Source organism: Colias croceus, chromosome 10, assembly GCF_905220415.1.
Source record: "Colias croceus chromosome 10, ilColCroc2.1".
Classification (NCBI taxonomy): domain Eukaryota; kingdom Metazoa; phylum Arthropoda; class Insecta; order Lepidoptera; family Pieridae; genus Colias; species Colias croceus.
In genome coordinates, this window is record NC_059546.1 from 1,650,231 (window position 1) to 1,673,106 (window position 22,876).

General features: G+C 34.6%; 2 protein-coding genes and 1 long non-coding RNA gene across 5 annotated transcripts; all 3 read left to right on the top strand.

The window, feature by feature from the left end:
* The first annotated feature begins 4,181 nt into the window (after nucleotides 1-4,181).
* On the top strand, nucleotides 4,182-15,292 carry LOC123694934 (lipid storage droplets surface-binding protein 1). 3 transcript variants are annotated; one of them, XM_045640569.1, is made up of 9 exons: nucleotides 4,182-4,278; nucleotides 6,779-6,894; nucleotides 7,247-7,432; nucleotides 7,788-7,968; nucleotides 12,213-12,400; nucleotides 12,792-12,973; nucleotides 14,180-14,246; nucleotides 14,494-14,592; nucleotides 14,907-15,288. In XM_045640569.1, coding segments are annotated over exons 1-9 (1,128 nt in total). In that variant the 5' UTR covers nucleotides 4,182-4,277; the 3' UTR covers nucleotides 15,015-15,288. The 3 variants fall into 3 exon arrangements, with proteins under 3 accessions (XP_045496525.1, XP_045496523.1, XP_045496524.1); XM_045640567.1 differs by lacking the exon at nucleotides 4,182-4,278 and adding an exon at nucleotides 5,736-5,941 and having other exon boundaries at nucleotides 14,907-15,292; XM_045640568.1 differs by lacking the exon at nucleotides 4,182-4,278 and adding an exon at nucleotides 5,736-5,941 and having other exon boundaries at nucleotides 12,225-12,400; nucleotides 14,907-15,290.
* Nucleotides 15,293-15,682: 390 nt separating this feature from the next.
* On the top strand, nucleotides 15,683-16,307 carry LOC123694959. Its single transcript, XR_006751885.1, has 2 exons — nucleotides 15,683-15,746; nucleotides 16,051-16,307. It is a non-coding gene; the product is annotated as an uncharacterized LOC123694959 (long non-coding RNA).
* A 243-nt stretch (nucleotides 16,308-16,550) lies between these two features.
* On the top strand, nucleotides 16,551-22,876 carry LOC123694916 (splicing factor 3A subunit 1). The gene is made up of 7 exons (XM_045640540.1): nucleotides 16,551-16,807; nucleotides 17,359-17,523; nucleotides 18,954-20,059; nucleotides 20,445-20,636; nucleotides 20,831-21,232; nucleotides 21,874-22,029; nucleotides 22,685-22,876. The coding sequence occupies exons 1-7, from the start codon at nucleotides 16,693-16,695 to the stop codon at nucleotides 22,784-22,786; spliced, it is 2,238 nt and encodes a 745-aa protein (XP_045496496.1). The 5' UTR covers nucleotides 16,551-16,692; the 3' UTR covers nucleotides 22,787-22,876.

The following is a 22,876-nucleotide window of genomic DNA, read 5'->3' on the forward strand; positions in this document are numbered from 1 at the left end:
AATAAAAAACTTATTTCACAATGGTCAAATTCAGACTGAATAACGATAGATTGTAATGACACATTATCGATAAGATTCCTTGATAATGATAAATTATTTATTTTCATCGATTAACTACAGGAACAAAGGTGATTATCAGTTAATATGAAGTATATTATGATTTGATAAGAATTCGTATTCAAATCAGACTTAATGGTTTCCTTAGCTTGTAAGAAATTCCCACTATGAGAGCATTCTAAGTAATACATATTTACAAAAGGAAGCTTGGTTTCATCATATAAGTAATTATATTCTGAAGTGGTCCACATCAATATCCGGAAATTAAATGCTAGTTGTGTCTACGATTTTTTTCACTTAAATAATTAGCTAAATTTGGACGAGATATTGTTAACCAGAAAAGTTTTCTGACTGGAGCTTTCATGTAAATCTGTTTTTTTTTTTTTTTTTTTTTTTGATTAGGTAAATGATTTTATGAAAAGTTAGCAATATTAGGTACGCGGTTTTTAACTATATTTATTCGATTTTCTTATTTGGTCATGTTGAAAGGATATTCAGGCATTACAACTCTGAGCGTTTTGTTAATACATATTATTATAACGACATAAAAAAATTGTAAGTATTTGTTTGATACAATTGCGTAGTTTAGGTTTATCTAATCAATTGCAACGTCATTGATAGCATTAAAAATTAATTTCTAGTCAATAAACGATATTCCATATACAACAAAAAACAAAAATACTTTATTGTGCATCAATAAAAAAAAAACGACATGTGGCACTCGGGGACTGCCGCGGTAAAGCTATTGCATGTTATGCCTTTGTAGCGACACCTCGCTCTGAATCGCGCAAAAGAAATTTTTTCGTTACAGAGCTATATATACAACTTTCCGACATCATCCATACGCCTTAACTACTGAACCAATTTGCATGAAATTTGGTATAGAGATATTTTGATACCCGAGAAAGGACATAGGATAGGTTTTATCCCGGAAATCCCACGGGAACGGGAACTATGCGGGTTTTTCTTTGACTGCGCGGGCGATGCCGCGGGTAGAAAGCTAGTTAACTATAAGAGTAAATATATAAAATAAATATAATAATTATAAAGTTCCAATTTCCATAAGGACATACCTTTATATTTATTTTAGTACCTACTTTATTAAGAATGAAACATATTCACACCGTATTTTTTTAGTCTACAAAATATCACTTATTGTTATTTAATGACATACATTTGTGTTTTTGTAAACCTACCTATATGTTTGTAATGTTTTCACACAAAAAGTAGGTACTGGACCGATTTCAATTTTTTTTACTAGCTGAAAGCTTCATTTTTCCTGAGTCACACTCACATAGCTATCTGGGGGCACGGTAGTGCTCCCGCCAAGACGAGCCAAGCGAAAAAGCACGGGCACTACCTACCTTTTCTCGAAGCGCTTCGACGTTTTTTTGAACCCTCATAACTTGGGTTTGGATTATGCTAGATCAACAAAATTTTCGGGATATATTGTCAATAGCGGACTTATTGAACATATTAAGTTTTAATTACATAAGCTTTTATACTTCAGATTTTATTTATATCTAAAAAACGCTAATTTCGTCACTGACTCACTGATGATCATCAAAATTCTTAAGGTATTTCCTAATGTCCTAGAAAGCTGAAATTTTGTATGTAAGCTAGTATTAGCACACAAACAACAAAAAAATTATAAAACTTGTAACTTTCATCCCCCAACCCCTTAAACTAGGGGATGGGAGTTTGTATGAGACCTGTAATTTTAAATTAAATTTTGAGGCCTAATCTAATAATCTAAAACTTGGTTCCCCTAGATATATATATGTATAGGTACTCCTTGTTAAAAAAAAATTAAAACTTTAATCGACATACTTATAAAATTTTGTTACAAACAACTTACAAAAAGAAATGAAATCCCACCAAAAACATTTTCATGTAAAATGTTGCCAAGACGAGCCCATATGACTCGCACTGTCAAAAAGTTATCAGATCTCATGTAGAGCGAAGCTTCTAACACTACACGCCCTAACTCTACAAGGCCTAACTTCACAAACTCTACACCTTAGTCAAAATATGTGGCTTGGCCGTTCGTTACTACAAGAACTATTGTATAACACAAAAGTAATGCACAGTGAATTAATTTTTCACCTTACGCCGATGTGAATGTAGCGAAATGGCCAAGCCACATATTTTGACTAAGGTGTAGAGTTTGTGAAGTTAGGCCTTGTAGAGTTAGGGCGTGTAGTGTTAGAAGCTTCGCTCTACATGAGATCTGATAACTTTTTGACAGTGCGAGTCATATGGGCTCGTCTTGGCAACATTTTACATGAAAATGTTTTTGGTGGGATAGGTATTTCGTTTCCATCTGTCCGCGGCTTCGCCCGCTTTATCTAAAACCTAATAAATTATAGATATTCGTACTAAAATCTTCCACTTAAATCATTCAATCCGTTGGGTAGTTTTAAAGATCTAAGCATACATACATGCAGACAGACAACTTTAAGTAGTGATTAATAATTCAGAATGTGACGTCACCACATCTACAGGGCAAACATGGTCATTATAATTACTTCTAATAGCGATTATAAATAATTATTATCAGCTAAATGAGAAAACAAACAGCTTATGTATGTTATCTTTTATTTCATTCCAAAGCCGACTAGTACCTATAGACTACCGATTCTTGATTATATAGAAAACTAGCGGTCCGCCCCGGCTTCGCCCGTGGTACATATTAACGTTTTCTCTACATAAGAACCATCCTCGTACTTCAAGGAATATAATAAAAAAAGAATTATCGAAATCGGTTCAGCCGTTCTCGAGTTATGGAATTACAACGAAAAGTGGCATTGATTTTTATATATTAGACTAGCTGCTCCGCGCGGTTTCACCCCCGTGGCTCCCCTCCTGTTGCCCGTAACGTGATGAAATATAGCCTATAACCTTCCTCGATAAATGGGCTATCTAACACCGAGAAGTAGAAGTAGTTCCCGAGATTAGTGCGTTCAAACAAACAAACAAACAAACTCTTCAGCTTTATAATATTAGTATAGATTATACCCACCTGTTACTTTTAATATGTGGCATCCAGATAATTAGAAGGTAGTGCGAATTAATTGAAATTGGTTTGGTGACAAAATAATATATGGATAAGATTATCGATAGATAAAAGTTTGAAATTATTTTATTTGATTTAAAATCAATATGCATCAGTTTCATTAATTTAAACTTTTTATGAACTTGGAAGAAATGGCTGGGAAAATTTACATTGAACTTTGATCTTAGGACGATCTAATTGTAAACAATTAAGTACTGTAAAACGTGACTTCTTTCTAACATTTACAATATAATTATGTTAAAATAATTTATATGTACCTACTTATGGCGGATTTTCATTCATTGGTTATTTTATATTTCATGATTTAGCTTAACATTGCTAATATATTTTAAATGGGAATATCTATAATATAAAAATGAATCCCAAAATGTGTTGGTAAGCGCATAGGTAACTTGAGAACGGCTGAACCGATTTCGTTAATTCTTTTTTTATTATATTCCTTGAAGTACGAGGATGGTTCTTATGTAGAGCAAACGTAAATATGTACCACGGGCGATGCCGGGGCGGACCGCTAGTTATAGATAAAATAAAAAATTTATCCCATCGTCCAAAGGGCAAATTAAGTATGTAGGTGAGTAGTACAAAAATATAAAAAGAAATGCTTAAATAATAAATATCATAATTTTATACTTAACCTAAAATTGACTAAAAGTTTTACATTGAAATAAAAATTATTATCAATAAAAAAATGTGTGCGTGTACTAGTGTACACACGTAAGAAGTGAAACTTCTTTATGACCTTATTTTTCAAAAAATAATTTACTATATGCAAAATTACAGAAATACGTCGAATCAGGCGTGGTAGGGATAATAAAAAGATGGCGCGTAACGGAAAAATGTCACGCGTAACGTAAAAATGTTACACTAAATTTTTTTCCATCCCCGATAAAGAAGTTTCACTTCAAAAATGCAAACTTTCAAACATTGCCCTCAAAGTGCACGTATCAAACGTCCATAGCACAGATTAAGTATTAGTTGCTACGTAAGTCCATAGTTCACATCTAATTTACTTGTAAACAGTGATTATAGTAAGTGATAGCAACACAAACACGAGTCCACGAGTGTCTCTCGCTTTGCTAGTCCTCGTGCATTAGTCAGTCAGCGGAGTTTGTGTGATTCATATCGAGACAGGGAAAGTTTTACAAGTAAGCTTTTTATTTACGCATGTGTATATTTTTAATATTGTACCTAAGTTACTTAAAATGTTAATTTATTCGGTTAGTTACTAGGTACTGGATTAGTTCACTTGGTCAGTTTTTTCTAGAATATTTTTAAAATTGTATAGTAGAAACGAAGAAGTAACTACCTACTCTTTCTTTCTTTCAAAATTGGACAGTACGTAAATTATTTATAATATGTATTCGTAAAATAAATGTATTATTCGACTCAATAGTAAAAATCAATAGACAAATTCTAAATATGTATAACATATACCTAAGTATAGAGAGATTCTCCAACACTATCAAGTTCACGGTGACTGACCTATGTGATTATCAAAATATACCTACTTATATAAAAATATTAAAAACAGTTATTTGTATGAGGTGTACAGCTATTTTAAGCTTAAAATGTTAGATATACATACGATACCTATTATAAAATTTGGGTTATATTATCCAACCGATTTCCTTATTTTTTATGTATTTCTTATAGAAGTGTGTGTTTAGTGTGGGAATACTTAGATTATAAACGCATTTACCAGCTAGAATCACTATCACTACATAGTATAAAACAAAGTCTCTGTCCCTATGTCCCTTATCTTTAAAACTACGCAACGGATTTGGATGCGGTTTTTTAAAATAGATAGAATGATTCAAGAGGAAGGTTTTAATATATAATTTAATAGGTTTTAGACAAAGCGGGCGAAGCCGCGGGCGATAAACTAGTTAAAATAAAGTATTAATGACTGACTACCCTCTTACCGTTTTTAATTATACCACAGAAAACTAACTAGTAGCTAGCTAATTATACGTAGGTAGGATTTGTCTCATTTTTATAGATAGGTATTGAATGCATCCGTTTTCTTCTTTTCAAATTCAAATACATCAATGACGAATTGTATAATTTGTTGTGTAGGTCCATAACATGCTCTTCTAATTTTGTGCATAACTGAAAACGATGTCAAAATACAAGATGAGAGTTGAGACAAACTTTATAAAGATGATGATAATAAATAATAAGTAACTCATAACTATGTAGATAATACTTAGGTACCTATTTAAGAAAGGAACACGTGTTTTATCCTAGAAAAAACATAAAATATAAAAGACGTTCCATGGATTAAAAACTATCGAACTTTTAACGATAAAGCGCGCGTACCTCTTTATTTAACTGGCCAGTTTGTTTTTCTATTTCTTCGAAGAGCATAAAATATAAATTTTTCTTTATGACCTCTTTTAGTCTTTTGTCAGGAAAAGCGGATGGAAGCGAATTCAAGTTTTGATATTTTTATACTGACACACATAATGATGTCATTAACAAACGTATCATTTACATAATTTGTACAAAAATAAAACAATTACATACATATTTCCTTCGTTTCCATTGTGATAACCTTTGCAATAATTATAAAAGCCAATTAAACATGTGTCAGTCAGTTGTTTTCTGACCGGATACGAACATCGTTGGTCTGCTTTGTTGCAAATTTAAAAAAGTTAAATTTACAATTGGCGGGAAAAATGACAGCTAACGGAAAATCTCATGGAAATGACTCGTCATTTTCTATGGAAGTAAATAAAAGAGCGCAAGGGCTAATAGCAAAGAGAGCAAAAGCATATTTACGTGCAGTTGAAAAGAGTCAATGTCAGGGTATGTATTGTGCAAAATAAATATCTATTCACTATTTAACACAAGTAAAATGATACGGATAATATTGTATGTCGTTCCGGGTTTCGGTTAATCACGTTGCGGTCATAATATGCAACACTGTGGAAAGACTTAGGTCAATAATATGATAATATTTATTTAATTGCATTTTATACATTTACGAATACTTTGAAATATCACTTAGCAATAAAAAATATGGTCACATGCAATTCATTCATTTCTAAATGGTATCGTAAAGAAAAAATAATTATAAAATATAGGTAGATTTATATAAAAATAAAGATAAGAATTGCACTCGCTGCACATGTGTGGGCAGATAACTTTACTATAAATAATATTTACTTACTTGGAATTGTTTTGATAAGTGTAATTATTATTGATTATAGGTATATACATGCGTCAGCTTCTCATGCTCTGGAATATGCCTTATAGAAAAAAAAATTGTTATTTATTCTTTGTATCTGTAGACATTGAACCTATCTCAACAAATTAATTACTCATTCCATTGACGATATTTTTTAGGGTTCCGTTGTGGTTCCGTACCGAAAGGGTAAAACGGGACCCTATTATACTGAGACTTTGTTGTCTGTCTGTCTATCTCCAGGCTGTATCTCATAAAACGTGATGGCAAGAAAGCTGAAATTTTCACAAATGAATAATGATGTATTGCCGATGCCGCCGAAATAATTATTTTGAGTTATCCTTATCGTTGAACAAAAGATGATAAAAGGATGATACTAACCTTACTAATACCATACTTCTAATACCATAAATAAAAACAATTTGTATGGCAATATCTTATCGGAAAACTGTTTTCAGTGCCTACAGTTCAAAAAACGGGGCTTCCCCGATTGGAGTCCTTACAAAGGGTCGCACACATACCTATAGTCGAGTCTGGGATTGGCGTCACTGAAAAAATCTATTCAAGGATAAGGGTAAGTGCTCAATGCATGAAGCCTGTTTCTAAATATGGAAGCTTCCTTTTTCTAGAAATAGGAAGCTTCCATATTTAGAAACAGGAATACTAGTATTGTTGTCATTATTCAGCATCTTATAGAACGAACCTGATGCTTTGCAATAAGTATCATTGGGTCATACGGGTCTTACATTTATTTTCACAGATTCCTTGAATTTAACTTGATGTCCGGAACTATGATTTATGAAAGCACGAGCACGAAAACAATCGTCAAAGCGTCTCGATGACGATTCGAATACTTTTACAATAGTTTTCGTGCTCGAACTTCCTGCTTCTTTCTTCGAACGCCCAGCATTATACCTTTTTAACAGGAATCAAACCCTCTAATCCGCTGGTACCTCACCCTGGGCGAGAAATCCTTCGATATCGGAGTGCAACTCGCGCTACCAGCGGTCCACTTGCTTGAGACGCCCATACACCAGCTCGATAGGTTCCTCTGCAAGTCGCTGGATGTGGTCGAGAAACGGGTCCCATCAATATATCTGCCGCCGCAGGCTGTGAGTATAAGATGACCTTATTTGGTTTCAGGGCTTACATTACATTACTGTTTAAAAACCACATTGTGTACTACTAATAATTTCATTTTACTAAGTTACTTAGTTCTTCCTTGCCACTATAGAATTTCTAGTTGACCGAGTCCCGACAAACGACGTTCTGCCAGTATAGCATAGAAAAGCTTTTCAGCAGCATAGGTAAAAGTTTACGACCAGACCAACCGAAAACAAAAAAAAAATCGCTTTAAATCTGTTTCTGGAGTTGGTTGAAAACATGGCAATTTAATAATTTTCCATTAAAAAGAAAAATTATAATTTGAGAGTCGATTCTCCAATTTAAACGATAAAATCTCCCCAGATGTACACCGAAACCCGTCAATTCGTGCTGCGTAGAACGGAATCAGTGAAGCAGCTCGGTACAGCTGTGCTGGACTCGCGCGTTACCGCGGTGACGGCCACGGCGCTGGACCGCGCGCTCACTACCGCGGACAAGTACGTGGACAGATACCTGCCGCCGGACTACCAGGATGCTGCTGACGGTGAGTGGAGTCGGGAGGGTTCACTTATATGTAGATGAAACTTGGCAATTCGTGCTGCGTAGAACTTTACTATAGACTCGCGTGTATCTTCGGTTACGGCCACAGCATAAGTAGGTAGGTAGGGGTTGGCAAAAACTAAAATATCCACTGAAAAGCCCCTATATTTTGTAGGTACTTGTTTAGTAGTATTTTGGTGTTGGGATAATTTAAGAATATTTCCAATTACGTTCACGCATACCCATAATGTTACAAAAGTTCAAAAAGAGTTTGTTACAAAGCTACATGTATGACATGACATTTCACGCATATGTTTTGACATTACAGTATTATATGCGTTCAGTTATTATACTACGGAATATCTTTATAAATTCAAATTACTTATTGACAAATTTAGATATTTTGAACTTGCATTCAACACAAAATAAAAAATTGTTTTCTTTTAATAAATCTCATTTGATTATCACATAGCTTTCGTATAGAGGATAACCCCTAAGCTGCCTTAATTATGTAATTATAAAATTATAAATAGGTACTAATTAACACTAATTATATAAATACGTAAACAACTTTCCTTTTACGTTATCATTTGAATTGAATCCCGAAGCAATACTTTGGATTATTTTGAGTTACTTACTTAGTTTGTTAGAGGTTAAATGTATGAAATCAGCTGTTCAATTAAATTATGAACAAAAATACATAGTACATAAGTAGGTACTTGTATTTGTTTTCTTCATTAAGGACGATAAAGTACTTGCAATTAGCAAGTGTCAAATTGATAGACGTATTGTGATCTAACTAACATTTGATCTTTCGTCTAGACGACGTCTAATGTCTTATTTAGGTTTATTATTCATTGAATTCATGATAAGTGCAGAAATAAAATTTCCTAAAGATATACCTATTTCTGATATTATGTCTTGTCGTTAACACAAACAATATACCTGTTATAACTCAATATACTAAATCAGATCTTTTCATAGTAGCCCATGTAGTACATATACTTATTCATAAACACTTTTAAAGTTATTTAAATGATTACGAGATTCTAAATTCTATACAGTTATATTTTCATATGAATATGAATTATTATAGATTATCATTCAAATAATATCTAATGACTACATACTTAGTACAAAACAAAGTCGCTTTCTCTGTCCCTATGTCCCTTAAAACTTAAATCTTTAAAACTACGCAACGGTTTTTTATGCGGTTTATTTATTTATTTATTTATTTATTTATAAATACTTTATTGCACTTAAAGATAACAAAACAAGAAATACAAACCCTTAAATATAACTTACACTAAGTACAATTGGCGGTCTTATCGCGGTTTTTTTAATAGATAGAGTGATTCAAGAGGAAGGTTTTAGTATATCATTTTTTAGGTTTTAGACAAAGCGGGCGAAGCCGCGGGCAGTAAGCTTATAAATAAATAGGTAACTAACATGATATTTACAGAAGTTGGGATACCTCGTTTTCTTTTTTGCTAGTGTAACTATACATGCTGCATGACAATATTTTGTTTGTATGATGCCAATTGTTTTGAATACGTTTCGATATTATATTTAGATAGGGAGGCGAAGAGGGGAATTTTCTGTAATACTCGAGCGTGGCAGTTTAAGATATGAGAGATACCTTAGACCTAATAGAACAACCTTGTTAACTATTTAGCTCTATATGTAGTGACGCGCGCCTAGGATAGACGATCAGATTAGTAAAAAAAAATCGATAGTCTGAAATACTCGAGCGCGTCAGATTAAGATATTGGGGGTTGATTTTAGTGTTTTAAGACTAAATTTAACTAATCTGACCATTAGTCCTTGACGCCGCCGAGTTATAGGGTCGCGAACTTGTAAAAAAAAAAAAAACGTTAATCCGGCATTCTCGAGCGCGATTGTTTTTATTTTTATTTTGAAGAATATAATCTAAAACTTACTAAAAATACAAAATCTGCCGGTTTCCGCATGACCGGAAGTCTGGAGGAGCCATTTCGTCTTCCGAAAAACGCGTTGCAGCATATAAGTCGCGAATTTTACTTTTTCAAAAAAAAAAGTTTAAATAAACAAAAAAGGTAATTTTATTTTACAAAAAAAGGTCTCTTTTCATTTTTGTCGAAAGTTAAAACTTTTTTTACTTGAAGCATTATAAAAACTCAAACTCCCGGTTTTTTGAGTATATCTCGAAAACTGAGGGTGTCAAGAAAGATTGATATGAAATAACGATGATTAAAAAAAAGGAAACCCACAAACCTTTTTCGGTCAGATTAAGAGAACCCACCAACATTTTTGTCAGATTAAGAAAATATGCTTTCAGGATACCGAGATAAACCTCCCCTATGAAAATCTGACGCGCTCGAGTATTTCAAAAGGACTTTTTTTTTCTGCATTTTCAAAAATTCATCGTAACTTATCGTCACGCCGTAATCGTCAGTTTTTTTAAGGGGAGCTTTCTTGGGGCCTACTTAACACCCCTTCCGAAAATCTGACGCGCTCGAGTAAATTTTTTTTTTGTGCATTTTTGACGAATTTATATGCTTAGCCCCACCACGCAAACCGGCAGATTAGTGTACCGTTGTTATCAGAGGCACTTGGGGCATACGTAGTATGAATATCTGACGCGCTCGAGAATGCCCAAGTAACTGTTTTCTTTTACATTTTTGAAAATCCGTACACGCCAAACCCACCGCTAAAATGGTTTTTACTATAGAAGCTTTTCTTTTCGAAATTATTTTTTCTTTCGATTTTGATAAGTCTCGACGACGCCGTTGAATTACGCCATTTAGCTACCTCGCCTCCCTATCTATATGGAAGTTACTTTGTAATCACTCTGATAAGGAGTGATAAAAATCGGAACCTAATATTATAAATTGAAAAATTCCAGACTCAAAAGAGAACAATGTTACAAATTAATTGTACTAAGTACTACGTATATTGCACGCCTCATAAGCGAAGCGTTGAGGTGGGTACTACTGTCACTTCGCGCAAAACATCTGATTTTTCAAACTTAAAATGTCTTTATGAATCATACATTGCACTTGTAAGATAATACATACACACACATATTAAGAAAAAACACTATTTTTAACATTCATGATATTTTTGATGTAATTTTTGTTATTTAAACTAGTTAAAAAACAGTTTAAAAAAGTTCTGTCTTGGACGTCCGTGTGTCTGTATGTGCGGAGGATTTTCTTGTTAACACGATAGCGACCGAAATACTTTACTAATCGAGTCTTTTTTTTCTCTTACGCTTGAGTATGCTCAGGAATAGAACCCTTTCATTTTTCAGGGTCTGATTCGATGTGGTTTAATTGTTATTAAATAAACAAAAAAAAATCGACTTTTTTTTTTTATATATATATTTATAGTGTACTCAAAATTCACCATTATAAACTCGATTCTTTATATTATAAGCCAAGGTTTAAAAAAATAAGTTGGTAGTCAGTCCCTTAAACCTGCGCAGTTTCACATCTAGGTGGGGCCACAAGAAAAATAGCTCAATTATTACGGTACCGCTTTCTTTACTTTTCCAACTGTTTTGAGACAGTACAAGAGCATTGGCACATGAGAACAAGTGTATCTACATACTTATATTATATACACCTTTATAAATAATCAATTTTATTGTAAAGGATGAGATTATGAGGCGTGCACTTTTGGATTTTCCAAACTTTTTTCCTCTATATTATAGAAAGTTACCGATTTTATAATTAGCCGTGAAGTCATATTTTGTTGTCCCATTAATGTCACTATAGATATCGGTGGGTATAGCGAGGTTATCTCTGTTTGTTACTAGATAGATCGGGATCTTACTCATGGACTATGCACCCGGGCGTGTAGACATTATTATCATGCGACAATAGACTATGCATGCATTGATTTATAATTAGTTAATGATGGAAAGAATTGTCGTGCGATGTGTGATCGTTTATCAAATCTTATCGTGTTGTTTCTTTTCCTTATCTATTTCCCTTATATTAAAAGCGTAGCCGGTAGCACATTCTTTTTTCTAGTAGAATATGTTTTAGTGGTCGCAAATAAATTGTAGGATGTGAATGTATTTTGTTTACTTATTATCATGTCACCTACCTACTTCTTAAGTACATCTACATCGGACCGATCAATTTACGACATCTCCGTCAAGCCACTAAACTAGCCAAGCCGCTTAGCTAGCCAAGCCGCTTAGCTAGCCAAGCCACCTAGCTAGCCGTTTAGCAAACTAGCTAGCAACTAATTGCACCATAGTGGTGATCATAGTGACGAGCGCAGACACCACCACCGGTGGGGACTCAGGCCGGGCCCGCGCGGAACTGGCCATACAGCATGGCCAACGTCTTGGCCGCAAACTGCAGCGACGGCTTACAAGACAAGCGCTGGCGGAAGCGAAGGCGATAAAGGAGCAGATACACGTGCTCGTGTATGTCGCTGAATTGGTGAGTGTGATCCTTGCTTTAGTACGCAATCCTAATATTATAAATGCGAAAGTAACTCTATTTGTCTCTTCTTCACTCGATTTTAAATGTAGAAGTGTATCTGTTTGCTTGTTTCTTTGTATTCTTCACAAAATAACAGGACGATTTGATGATGTGGTATTTGTTAAGGATGGCTAATTAACGTAAATGTGTGAAACATGCAAAATAAGTAGTGGTAACCTACATTCATAAATAACAAATTTATTATTCAATCCATCAAGAATAAAGAATTATATAACTGCAGCATTAATTGCAGAATTTTTTTTAGGTATTTTTTTTTTGTGTTGTATTAACTTTTTTATTTCTTTCTTTCTGCTTTAATACAAAAATTTGACATCAAAATCTTCACCAGATCGCAACAGACCCAGTCCTAGCCTGGCAAAAAGCCAAGGAACTATATGCGTCCCTCTCCAAGCCCGAACCAGAGAACCAAGCGCGTCCCGCCACGCTAGAGGAACTCGTTGTGTTACTGTCCAGGGAAACCGCACGGAAAGTCGTCCATCTGATTAACTATACGCACTCTGATTTGCCAAAGTGAGTATTTTGAGCGTTGGTTAACTACGGTGGGATTCAATGTTTAAAAAAATTTCAACTAAAAATTATTTTATTATCGTTACCCTCACGTGAGACATTTTAAAATAACGATGTTATGTTACTGTCAAATGTTCTCTATAAATTAGTTAGTTACGTGGTTACAAATAGGTGCAACAAAAATTTTAAAAACAGACAGCAATCAGAGAATCACACTTACCTCGATTTATTCCTATCAGTATTATTAATATTAACCTTAAAATCCCAAAATTAGAAAATACGATTTTTTTACTTGAAAATAAGATGTTATCCATAGCCGAAGTAGTTTCTTGCAGGACTTGATGCTACGTTTAAATCTATCGAGAAACGGATATTTGGATATTTTAGATTAGTTATAGAAACGGATAAGAGGATGTTTTTATTTAATATTTTTATGTAAGTCACTTTATAATAATTTTATGTACTTATATAATTATTATGTAGCATTTATTCCTACTAATAACACTAACAGAAAAGCAAGTGGTGATGTGGACATAATATTATTTTCTGGTTAATATTCTAACTTGATTATGATTGCAAAATGTTTGAAATTAATTTTAAAATCAAGAACTTTTTGTCGATTTTTAGAGGATAAATAATATCTATTCTATGGAATGGTTTATCGTTTACAATAATGCATGAAACAAACAAAATAAGCAACACAAAATGGAAATAACTAAATTACAGCGTTTTGTCTGTTGTCGACATTGAGATATACATAATATGGAGACGACACCGCCTACATCACCTATGTTCCGCTCAACATACGCCATATGGCGTAACTACACGCTCATTTTTTATTTGTTTTAAAGTGAAACGCATCAAATATGCCTTTGTGTGTGTTACGATATTGCACAAATAATACGGAAAAGTGACTAACATAACTTTTCATTGATAACTACCTAACTAGATAATAATTTTTAAAACTTAGTTAGAGGAAAAAAATGGCGCACAGATTTTGTTCGCGGTGTCTCCTCCATACGTAGTAATATTATCTCAATGGTTGTCGATTATTTTATCTATTTTTGTTCACATGCAATAATGTAATTAGATATGTTTTATGTAATTTGTGATTAATGATTTGAACTAAAAACATATTTTGTTTGTTTGTTTCCTTGGGATAATTATAGTGTAACCATGTGAACGAACTCTGGTGTAACTCACTTTCAGAAATGTCCGACAAGGTTTGACAGTTGTCACCAGCCATCTGTCAACCGCCGCCGAGACGTTGCTCAAGGTATTGGCGGGAGATCCCCTCTATTTTTTACATAATTTATTGCTAAAAGTAGTATTTTTCCTTGTAAAGAATGTTTTAAAAATACGGAGAAAAAATCATTTACTTTAATAATAACTTTTATAACGTACAAAAAATATATTTTAAGTTTTTACTTATTAGTTAGGTACCTATGGGTACCTACCTATATGACATTTTCCGGATTTAAAAGTATGGCTATTAAGTAATATTTTTCTTTGTACATAATCAGACAGTACCGGTGGAAACGGCTCTATCAGAAGTGAGGAGTTGGCGCGGAAAGCTCAAGGCGCTTCTGCAGCACCTACAGGATACATCAAAAACTTACCTAGTAAGTTTACACAAAAAATACCTATAAAGATAAATAGTACTTTTTAAAGTTGACCTTGTAAACTTCGTTATAATCACCTAAAGAAATGATCTAAGAATATATCCGAAATAATTGGCTTGTCAAAAAACGACCAAAATTTCAAATTACTTAATTACCTTTACCGAAAATTCATATTATTTATTCATCCGTGTACTTAATATCCTCGAATTATGGTTTTATCTTCTAAACTCAACTTCAATGATTAATCACATTAATATCACCTGAGAATATCACTAATAGGTATTGTAGAATTCATTTATAAATTTTCGTCACAGGAACAACTAGCGATGTTTGTGGCGGGAAATGAAGAGCGCGAAAAAATAACGCCGCGTTCAGTGTACGAGCAACGCGATGACTTGGCGGCCATTAACGGATACAACTAAATTTAGAAAATTAGTTTTACTTTTTAAATTAAGGACATATCGAATATATTGTTTTATTTTCTTTTAATACTCATGCATTATTTCACGATAATATTATATTATATAACTTTAAAAATATATGTTTTAATATCCCCTGATATATTGATTCATTTCAAGAATATAATTTTAAAAAAGGTGTTATTCGTGTTATTATAATGGATTGGTCAAATTAAAATAAAATATTTCTTTAATTAATATTAATAAACTATAGAAAATAAATTGCAATTTATGTGATTATTTTATTTGAATAATAAAAGGGATTTTAAATACGAAAAGTTGTTTCATTTATGTTTTGACATTTTTATTAAATTTTTATGTTTACGTAACTATTTGTTGTATTCATGTTGTATTAATGTAGGTAATAAAGATTAAAATACTGTTTGGGATGTAGCCCATATTGGACCTTAATTGGACCGATTAAAGTAAAACCATAGTAAATACCAAGGTAAATCTAAATATTAAAAATGACATTGCTTTCATGTTAATCACAATGTTAATCATGATGATGTAAAGCATAACATTATTTATAATAATTATTCAAAATAGTGGGTACTAACTAATTCATAATAGTATTCGATAATTTAAATTTTCGTAAGTAAATTTCTTTCCCAGCATCAAAAAATGTACTATATAGAAAATTAAATGGATTGTCAGATAAATGTATCGGAGGAAATTACAAGTAGACCATTTTATGTAAGTATCTATGTAGCTTTAATTAAATAACCACCTTAATTTATTTCAGTTATTATTTTAGCTAGTCTATTACGAATATATACTAAAATGACATTACCTAAATATTTCATTATTTAAAAAAAATATTTTGTACCCACCCGTTGATTAATACTTGAAAAGGGACGACTCTAAAATATAACATATAAATAAAATATCACGGGCATATATTTAGGTAATAATAATGATATCATGGCATGGCATGGCTGTTGTAAATTGTAATGTTATTATTTTATCTAAATATTTTCATGGATTTTGATGATTTTAGACTCCCAAAGATTGCTTGGTGGAATTAGACAAGAACGAAAATGTGAATGAAATAAAATGGCGAATACAAAATACACTGTGGCTTACAGCGGTAGCAATTCTATTATGGATTTTTAGTTATATTTTTGCTGTAGCAGCAATGGCGATTTTGAGTTGTAGCCTGTCTTCTCTATAACAACTAATTAACTCTATTGTGATGTGTTCACAAGTACAAATGTGTAAAGATACTAGCGAATAAATTATAAAGTGTTCTATTTATTTGGATTTTTATGTAAATTTCCTAATCACAAGCATGAAGTTAGCATAAGAAATATCAACTATACATATAGTATTACCACAAGTATTACATTTGGTTAAGTCAAAATTAATTTAAACCACGTTTCCTTGCTGTGTTTTTAAACTATGGCGTTGTTTCTGTTATCTGTCAAAATTACATACTATATTTCCTATATAGTCTGTGGTGATTTTATCTTGTCAAGTATTGACCAGTATTGACAATTGACATTTTTGTGGCATTATTTTGCAAGCCAAGCACAAGCAATTAAAATTATTGGAAAAATAATAAAAAAAGCGCTTCATAATATCAGTGTTTAAGGTCAATCAAATTATCAAATAGTTGAAAAGTTAGTGTATATCGGCAAAAATGCCGTCAATCGATGTGATGATGCCTCCTGGGCAGGTCAACGATGCACCAGAGGAACCTACAGCTCCTCCGCCGCCTGTTATCGGCATTATATATCCTCCTCCGGAAGTAAGGAGTATCCTTTTTAAATCAATAAACGTATAATTCACGATCATGGACTTATATTTTAAATATGACACAATATTGCTTATAACCTATATTAGATGTTTTTATCAATCTTCAGCATTTAATAATTTATTATATTAATTAATGGTATATTTCATTTCGAGATTTTTGCTATTAATATTCTTCATAAATAGATTAAATATTTTTTTCAGCATAACACTAAACATTCATAGTGAAATATGAGGGATTCATAAGGATGAAATAGGTACATACTGCCTGGTTGTGAATATTTATTTTTTCATGATTAGTAACATTTAATAAATTTCCATTTTAATTTTATTCAACAGCATAATATCATCATTAGAGTATCTGTATGAAATGAAGACTGAAGACTTGAAAATTTTCAATAAAAACATCACATGCAGCAAAGAATCACATTGTTATTACTTATTTGCACAATTACTAAGTATACATATATTTATTTTTTAACAAAATGCTAAAATATATTGCTTTTAAAAATCGCAAAAGTTGAAAATAAATTTCTTTAGCCAAGTTACATAGATATTGTGGATAAGACTGCAAGTTTCGTGGCTCGTAATGGTCCGGAGTTTGAAGCCCGGATCAGACAGAATGAACTTGGCAACCCTAAGTTCAACTTTCTCAACTCTGGCGATCCTTATCATGCGTACTATCAGCACAAAGTGAAGGAAATCAGAGAAGGAAGAGGTTAGTAATATTTAATTTAAATATATCTATAGTTATGGCATGGCATGTTTAAAAATCTCTCATAAAATCACAGGAATTATGCAACTATTTATTTATTTACTAGGTTTCCGCGGCTTCGCCCGCACAGTCAAAGAAAAACCCGCATAGTTCCCGTACCCGCGGGATTTCCGGGATTGCATCATTTTCCTGGCATAAAATAGCCTATGACCTTTCTCGGGTATCAAAATATTATCTCCATACCAAATTTCATGAAAATTGGTTCAGTAATTTAGACGTGATTGAGTAACAGACAGACAGACAGAGTTACTTTCGCATTTATAATATTAGCACACCCCGGACACTCCATACAAAATTATCGTTTTGACAGTCACACTGTAGAGACTGCAAATGTGTGTGTTAACGCTTTATGGTTGGCACATTTTTGACTAGCGTAAAAAAAAATTCGCGTTTTTCTGATGATATACATCCGTAAGAGGGCTCAATATCTAACCATTTTCTACGAAAAACGATAATCACAAATCCAAAATAATAAAATTACTTTAAGTCAATTTGATTAATGTTGTCAATCTTCGTTGCGTATCGTCCCTGTAGAAAAATATGGACCATTTTATGTCTGATCGTGCGGGGTGAGGTAAGTGTTTAATTTTGGCGGGAGGCGGAGAGTGTCCGTTCTGTAGCGTTTAGCTACTATTATGTATTCTGTGATATTAGTATAGATTTAATCATATACAGGGTGTAATCGTTAAGTGTGCACATTTTTGGATATTTCTCGTTTTATTTTTAAAAATTTATTATGGCCATTTTACTCATTAGGTTAAGTACTTTCCATATCCGTTTAAAGTTTTTTGGTATCTGCAATAGTTACGGAATAATCGCTTGTGCACACTTAACGATTACACCCTGTATACCACACCATTTAATATTACAATGTACAGTATAATATATATGGATGCGAGGTAAAGTACAAAAGGTGACCTTATCACTTAAAAGCGATTTCTTCCAGGCCACCTCAGGTACAGGTATATATCTACTACAACATTATACAGACATAATTTTTATATATATAACAAATTAATTTTGTGCGTTAAATATAATTTTCTTCCATTAATTAAATTTTTGGAATACTCGATACAAACATCAACTAAATCTAGGTCTATTTTATATTTCATGAAATCTCACACTGTATCTAGAATTACAGCATGCTTTGAGGTCTTTAGTAAGTAGTAAAAATTTATTTCATAACCAAAATTCTCATTTTATTTTGAGCACCAATTTCAGTTTGTCAATTTAACAAAAAAAAAAGAGTATCTTTTAAAACATTATCAATTGATACAATTGATCAAACATTATCAATTGATTGAAACATTGATGTCATAGTTTTGATCAGTCACAACAGTGTTGTCTAAAATTTATAATTATTTTATGAATAGGACAAGACACAGCCCCTGCACTATTGGCTCCGCCAATTCAAAGACCAGGACTCGCTCCTGCTACTGCTGCACGGCAACAAGAGCTGCTCAAGGCAGCCGCTCCAAGCGAGCCCCCACCGCCACGTGACCCGCCACCAGACTTCGAATTTATCGCCGATCCTCCATCCATATCGGCGCTCGAACTTGATATTGTAAAACTAACTGCACAGTTTGTAGCAAGAAATGGTAGACAATTCCTTACAGACTTGATGAAAAAAGAAGAGCGAAATCATCAATTTGATTTCTTGCGCCCGCAACATTCACTATTCCAGTATTTTACACGCCTTTTAGAGCAGTATACCAAAGTGCTTCTGCCACCAAAAGAACTGGTTGCCAAGTTGAGCTCTGAGATAAGATCGGGAGTGCTAGAGCAGGCGCGTACGCGAGCTGCGTGGCATTCGCATCAAGCTAAACGTAAGGCTGCCGACGAGGCTCGTATTGAGAAAGAGAGATTGGCCTATGCATCCATAGATTGGCACGATTTTGTTGTTGTGGAAACTGTCGATTATCCAGCTGGTGAACCGGGAGATTTCCCTCCGCCAACTACTCCGCTGGAAGTGGGAGCGAGAGTACTCGCTCAAGAGCGCGGGGAGGACATCGCGCATCATGATGAAGATGATACTGAGATGCAGCTCGAATCCGAATCAGAATCTGAGTCTGATGAGGATCTTGCTGAAATGGAGGATCGGACGCAACAGCAGCAACGTCCGGATGATAACAGAGTACAAGATATGGAGGAGGAGAGCTCGTCCTCTGAAGATGAGGGTCCTCCAGAGCCTCCCAGGCAGGGAGGAGACGAAGCGCCGTTGCCTCCGAGACCAGATCGCGTGGTGGTTAAGAAGTACGATCCGAAGCGTGCTCGTCCGCAGCCAACACCAGCGAACGAGGAATGGCTGGTGTCTCCGATCACCGGTGAGAAGATTCCAGCTAACAAGGTGGCTGATCACGTGAGGATCGGATTGTTGGACCCGCGCTGGTTGGAGCAGAGAGACAGAGCGGCGGCCGAGCGCACGGATAGAGATGAAGCGCTCGCTCCTGGAGCTGCTATTGAAGAGTCGCTTAAACATGTAAGTTTTTTGTTGCTAGTTTAGTTTGATTTATGCGAAGAATTTAATTTAGATAAATTAATAAATATATGAATTTATTGTTCATGATAAATAACTGAAATAACAGAATGCAACATTGGAAACAACCGATAAATTTGTAAAATTGACCATACAAGTTTAGCAACATATTTTTTCTTTTTAGCACCACACATTACACAAAATTGAAACATTACTTGAACTATTTACTAATATCTTTCTTATATAATTTTTTTCAACTTTTATTGTATATATTTCTGTTCAAACAATAATTCAACATAAATAATTATTTTTACATACAATGCAATCTTAAATACCAACTTTTCAATTAAATATAATGTACTAAATAAAATCCCATCTTCCACTCCAGCTCGCTGAACGTCGTACGGATATCTTCGGTGTGGGCGACGAGGAAACGGCCATCGGTAAGAAGATAGGCGAGGAGGAGAAGAAGAGGGACGAGCGGGTGACGTGGGACGGACACACGTCCAGTGTGGAGGCTGCTACCAGGGCTGCGAGGGCCCATATCACCCTTGAGGATCAAATTCAGCAGATACATAAGGTATAATTGGTTTTATATGAGCGTGTGCAGCACAGACGCTACTAAAACTAATTACGTACTATGTTAAACTGCATTTTCGTTTATTTTTCCAAGATCTAATTTAATGGAAACATTAATATACATGTAAAATCAAGCTATGCAATATTAACATCATAACTTCACAATCAACAAACATAATCTTAAACATCCAACAGGTCAAAGGCCTCCTCCCCGACGAAGAGAAAGAGAAGATCGGCCCCAAACCTGTCCCCGCGTCCCGCAGCGGCGGCCGCCCTCCCCCTCCCCCCGCGCAGCGTCCCCCCGCGCCCGCCCCCGCCCCAGTGCTGCTCCAACCGATCCCCCCCCTGATGGTGTTGCCGCCGATGCCCCCCCGCGCGCCCCTCATCCCCACCCCGGTGGGCGCGCCGTACGGGTTCGTGCCGAGCGTGCCGGTGGGGGGCGTGGGGGGTGTAGGGGGAGTGGTGGGGGCAGTGCCAGTCGGCGCCGTGGCGCTGCCGGAGGAGGACGAGCCGGCGGCCAAGCGGGCGCGCACGGAGGACGCGCTGGAGCCCGAGAGCAGCTGGCTCGCTAAGCATCCCGGCACGGTGACTGTGCAGGTTGGTGTTTTATTTGGCTTACGTGAATAGGAAGTTAATATGAGGATTTTTAGGTTGATGTAACTTTTATGAGTTAAAAAAAAAGATTTAATTCAATATATTCACTGTAAACTATATTTTACGATATTACGTTAACTTATATGCAGTTTTGTGGCGTCACCGTCGCCATACCAGCTGTTCATATTTGTTTCCGCCCGTTATATTAAAAATCCATACTAATATTATAAATGCGAAAGTAACTCAGTCTGTCTGTCTGTTACTCAATCACGCCTTAACTACTGAACCAATTTGCATGAAATTTGGTATAGAGATATTTTGATACCTGAGAAAGGACATAGGCTATTTTTTACCCCGAGACATTTTATCCCGGAAATCCCACGGGAACGGGAACTATGTGGGTTTTTCTTTGACTGCGCGGGCGAAGCCGCGGGTGGAAAGCTATTAATCTATATATCGGTAATTTCACTATTTCAACATCACAAAACTCGGTGCATTACTACCAACAAGCATTCCAAATGTGAACACGTTTTCAACATCATTAACAAGCATACGAAATTCGAACAAACCATTCCCATTTCAAAATCGAATTTCGAACAACATTCTCATTTCAAATTTGGAATTCTCTATTTTTTTTCCCCCAGGTGTCGCTACCACAGCTCCCCGAGCGCAACGAGTGGCGGCTGGACGGGCGCTGCGTGGCGCTGAGCGTGTCTCTGGCCGCACCAGCTTCAGACCTCAAGCTGAGCCTGCAGCGCGCTACCAACATGCCCACCGCTAAGCAGAAGCTGCACTACGAGGTGATATATAATATGACGTAATATGCGCATAGATAGAATATTATTACGCGGCATTGCTGTGAGCAACAAAATTTTGTATTTCAGTATATCTCATCATTTATTTTAGAACAAAAACACACTATTTCATTGTTAAAAAAGAGCGTGTATACACACACGTGTCAGAAATTTTACTTGACGCGTCTAAAGAAGTTTCACTTAAAAAATCGATTTAGAAATCACTACTTCATTATAAAAAAGCTATACAACAACACCTCATGTTCATAAACATTTTAATAGTTGCTCATTTTTGTTTAACCTTTTAGTTCAACGTAATAGTGGTGTATCCCATATAAAATTTTTATAAAAATTACCCTTATCTTTACGCGATTGACGTGTATACAAACAGACGAACGAATAAAAAAAATTACTACCAATTTTTTGGGGTCTTTAAAGCACTCGTATTGCATAGCAATTTGGTTTTTTTATGTTGAACATACAGAAATATTCTTATATCTGATTTAAGGCCACGTTACACGTATAAAAAATATTTTATTTTTATTTTTGAAAAGATTTCCACTGACACTGCTTGTTATTGATATTCTGCTCTAGTACTAATTACTGTGTATTACTTATTATTGTGTATTTTTCACGCATTAACATTAAAAATGTCTTCCAGGGCTTATTCTTCAAAGACACGAATTCACTGGCGTACTACAACGTGCCGCCCGGCGCCGTCATACAGCTGCAGGTCAAGGAGAGAGGCGGAAGGAAGAAATAACATTAAATTTACCACTTGGACAAGTGGTATTAATTGACGCTAGTGGTGTTATATTGTGACGATTATAAACAATAAATGATAGATAATTAA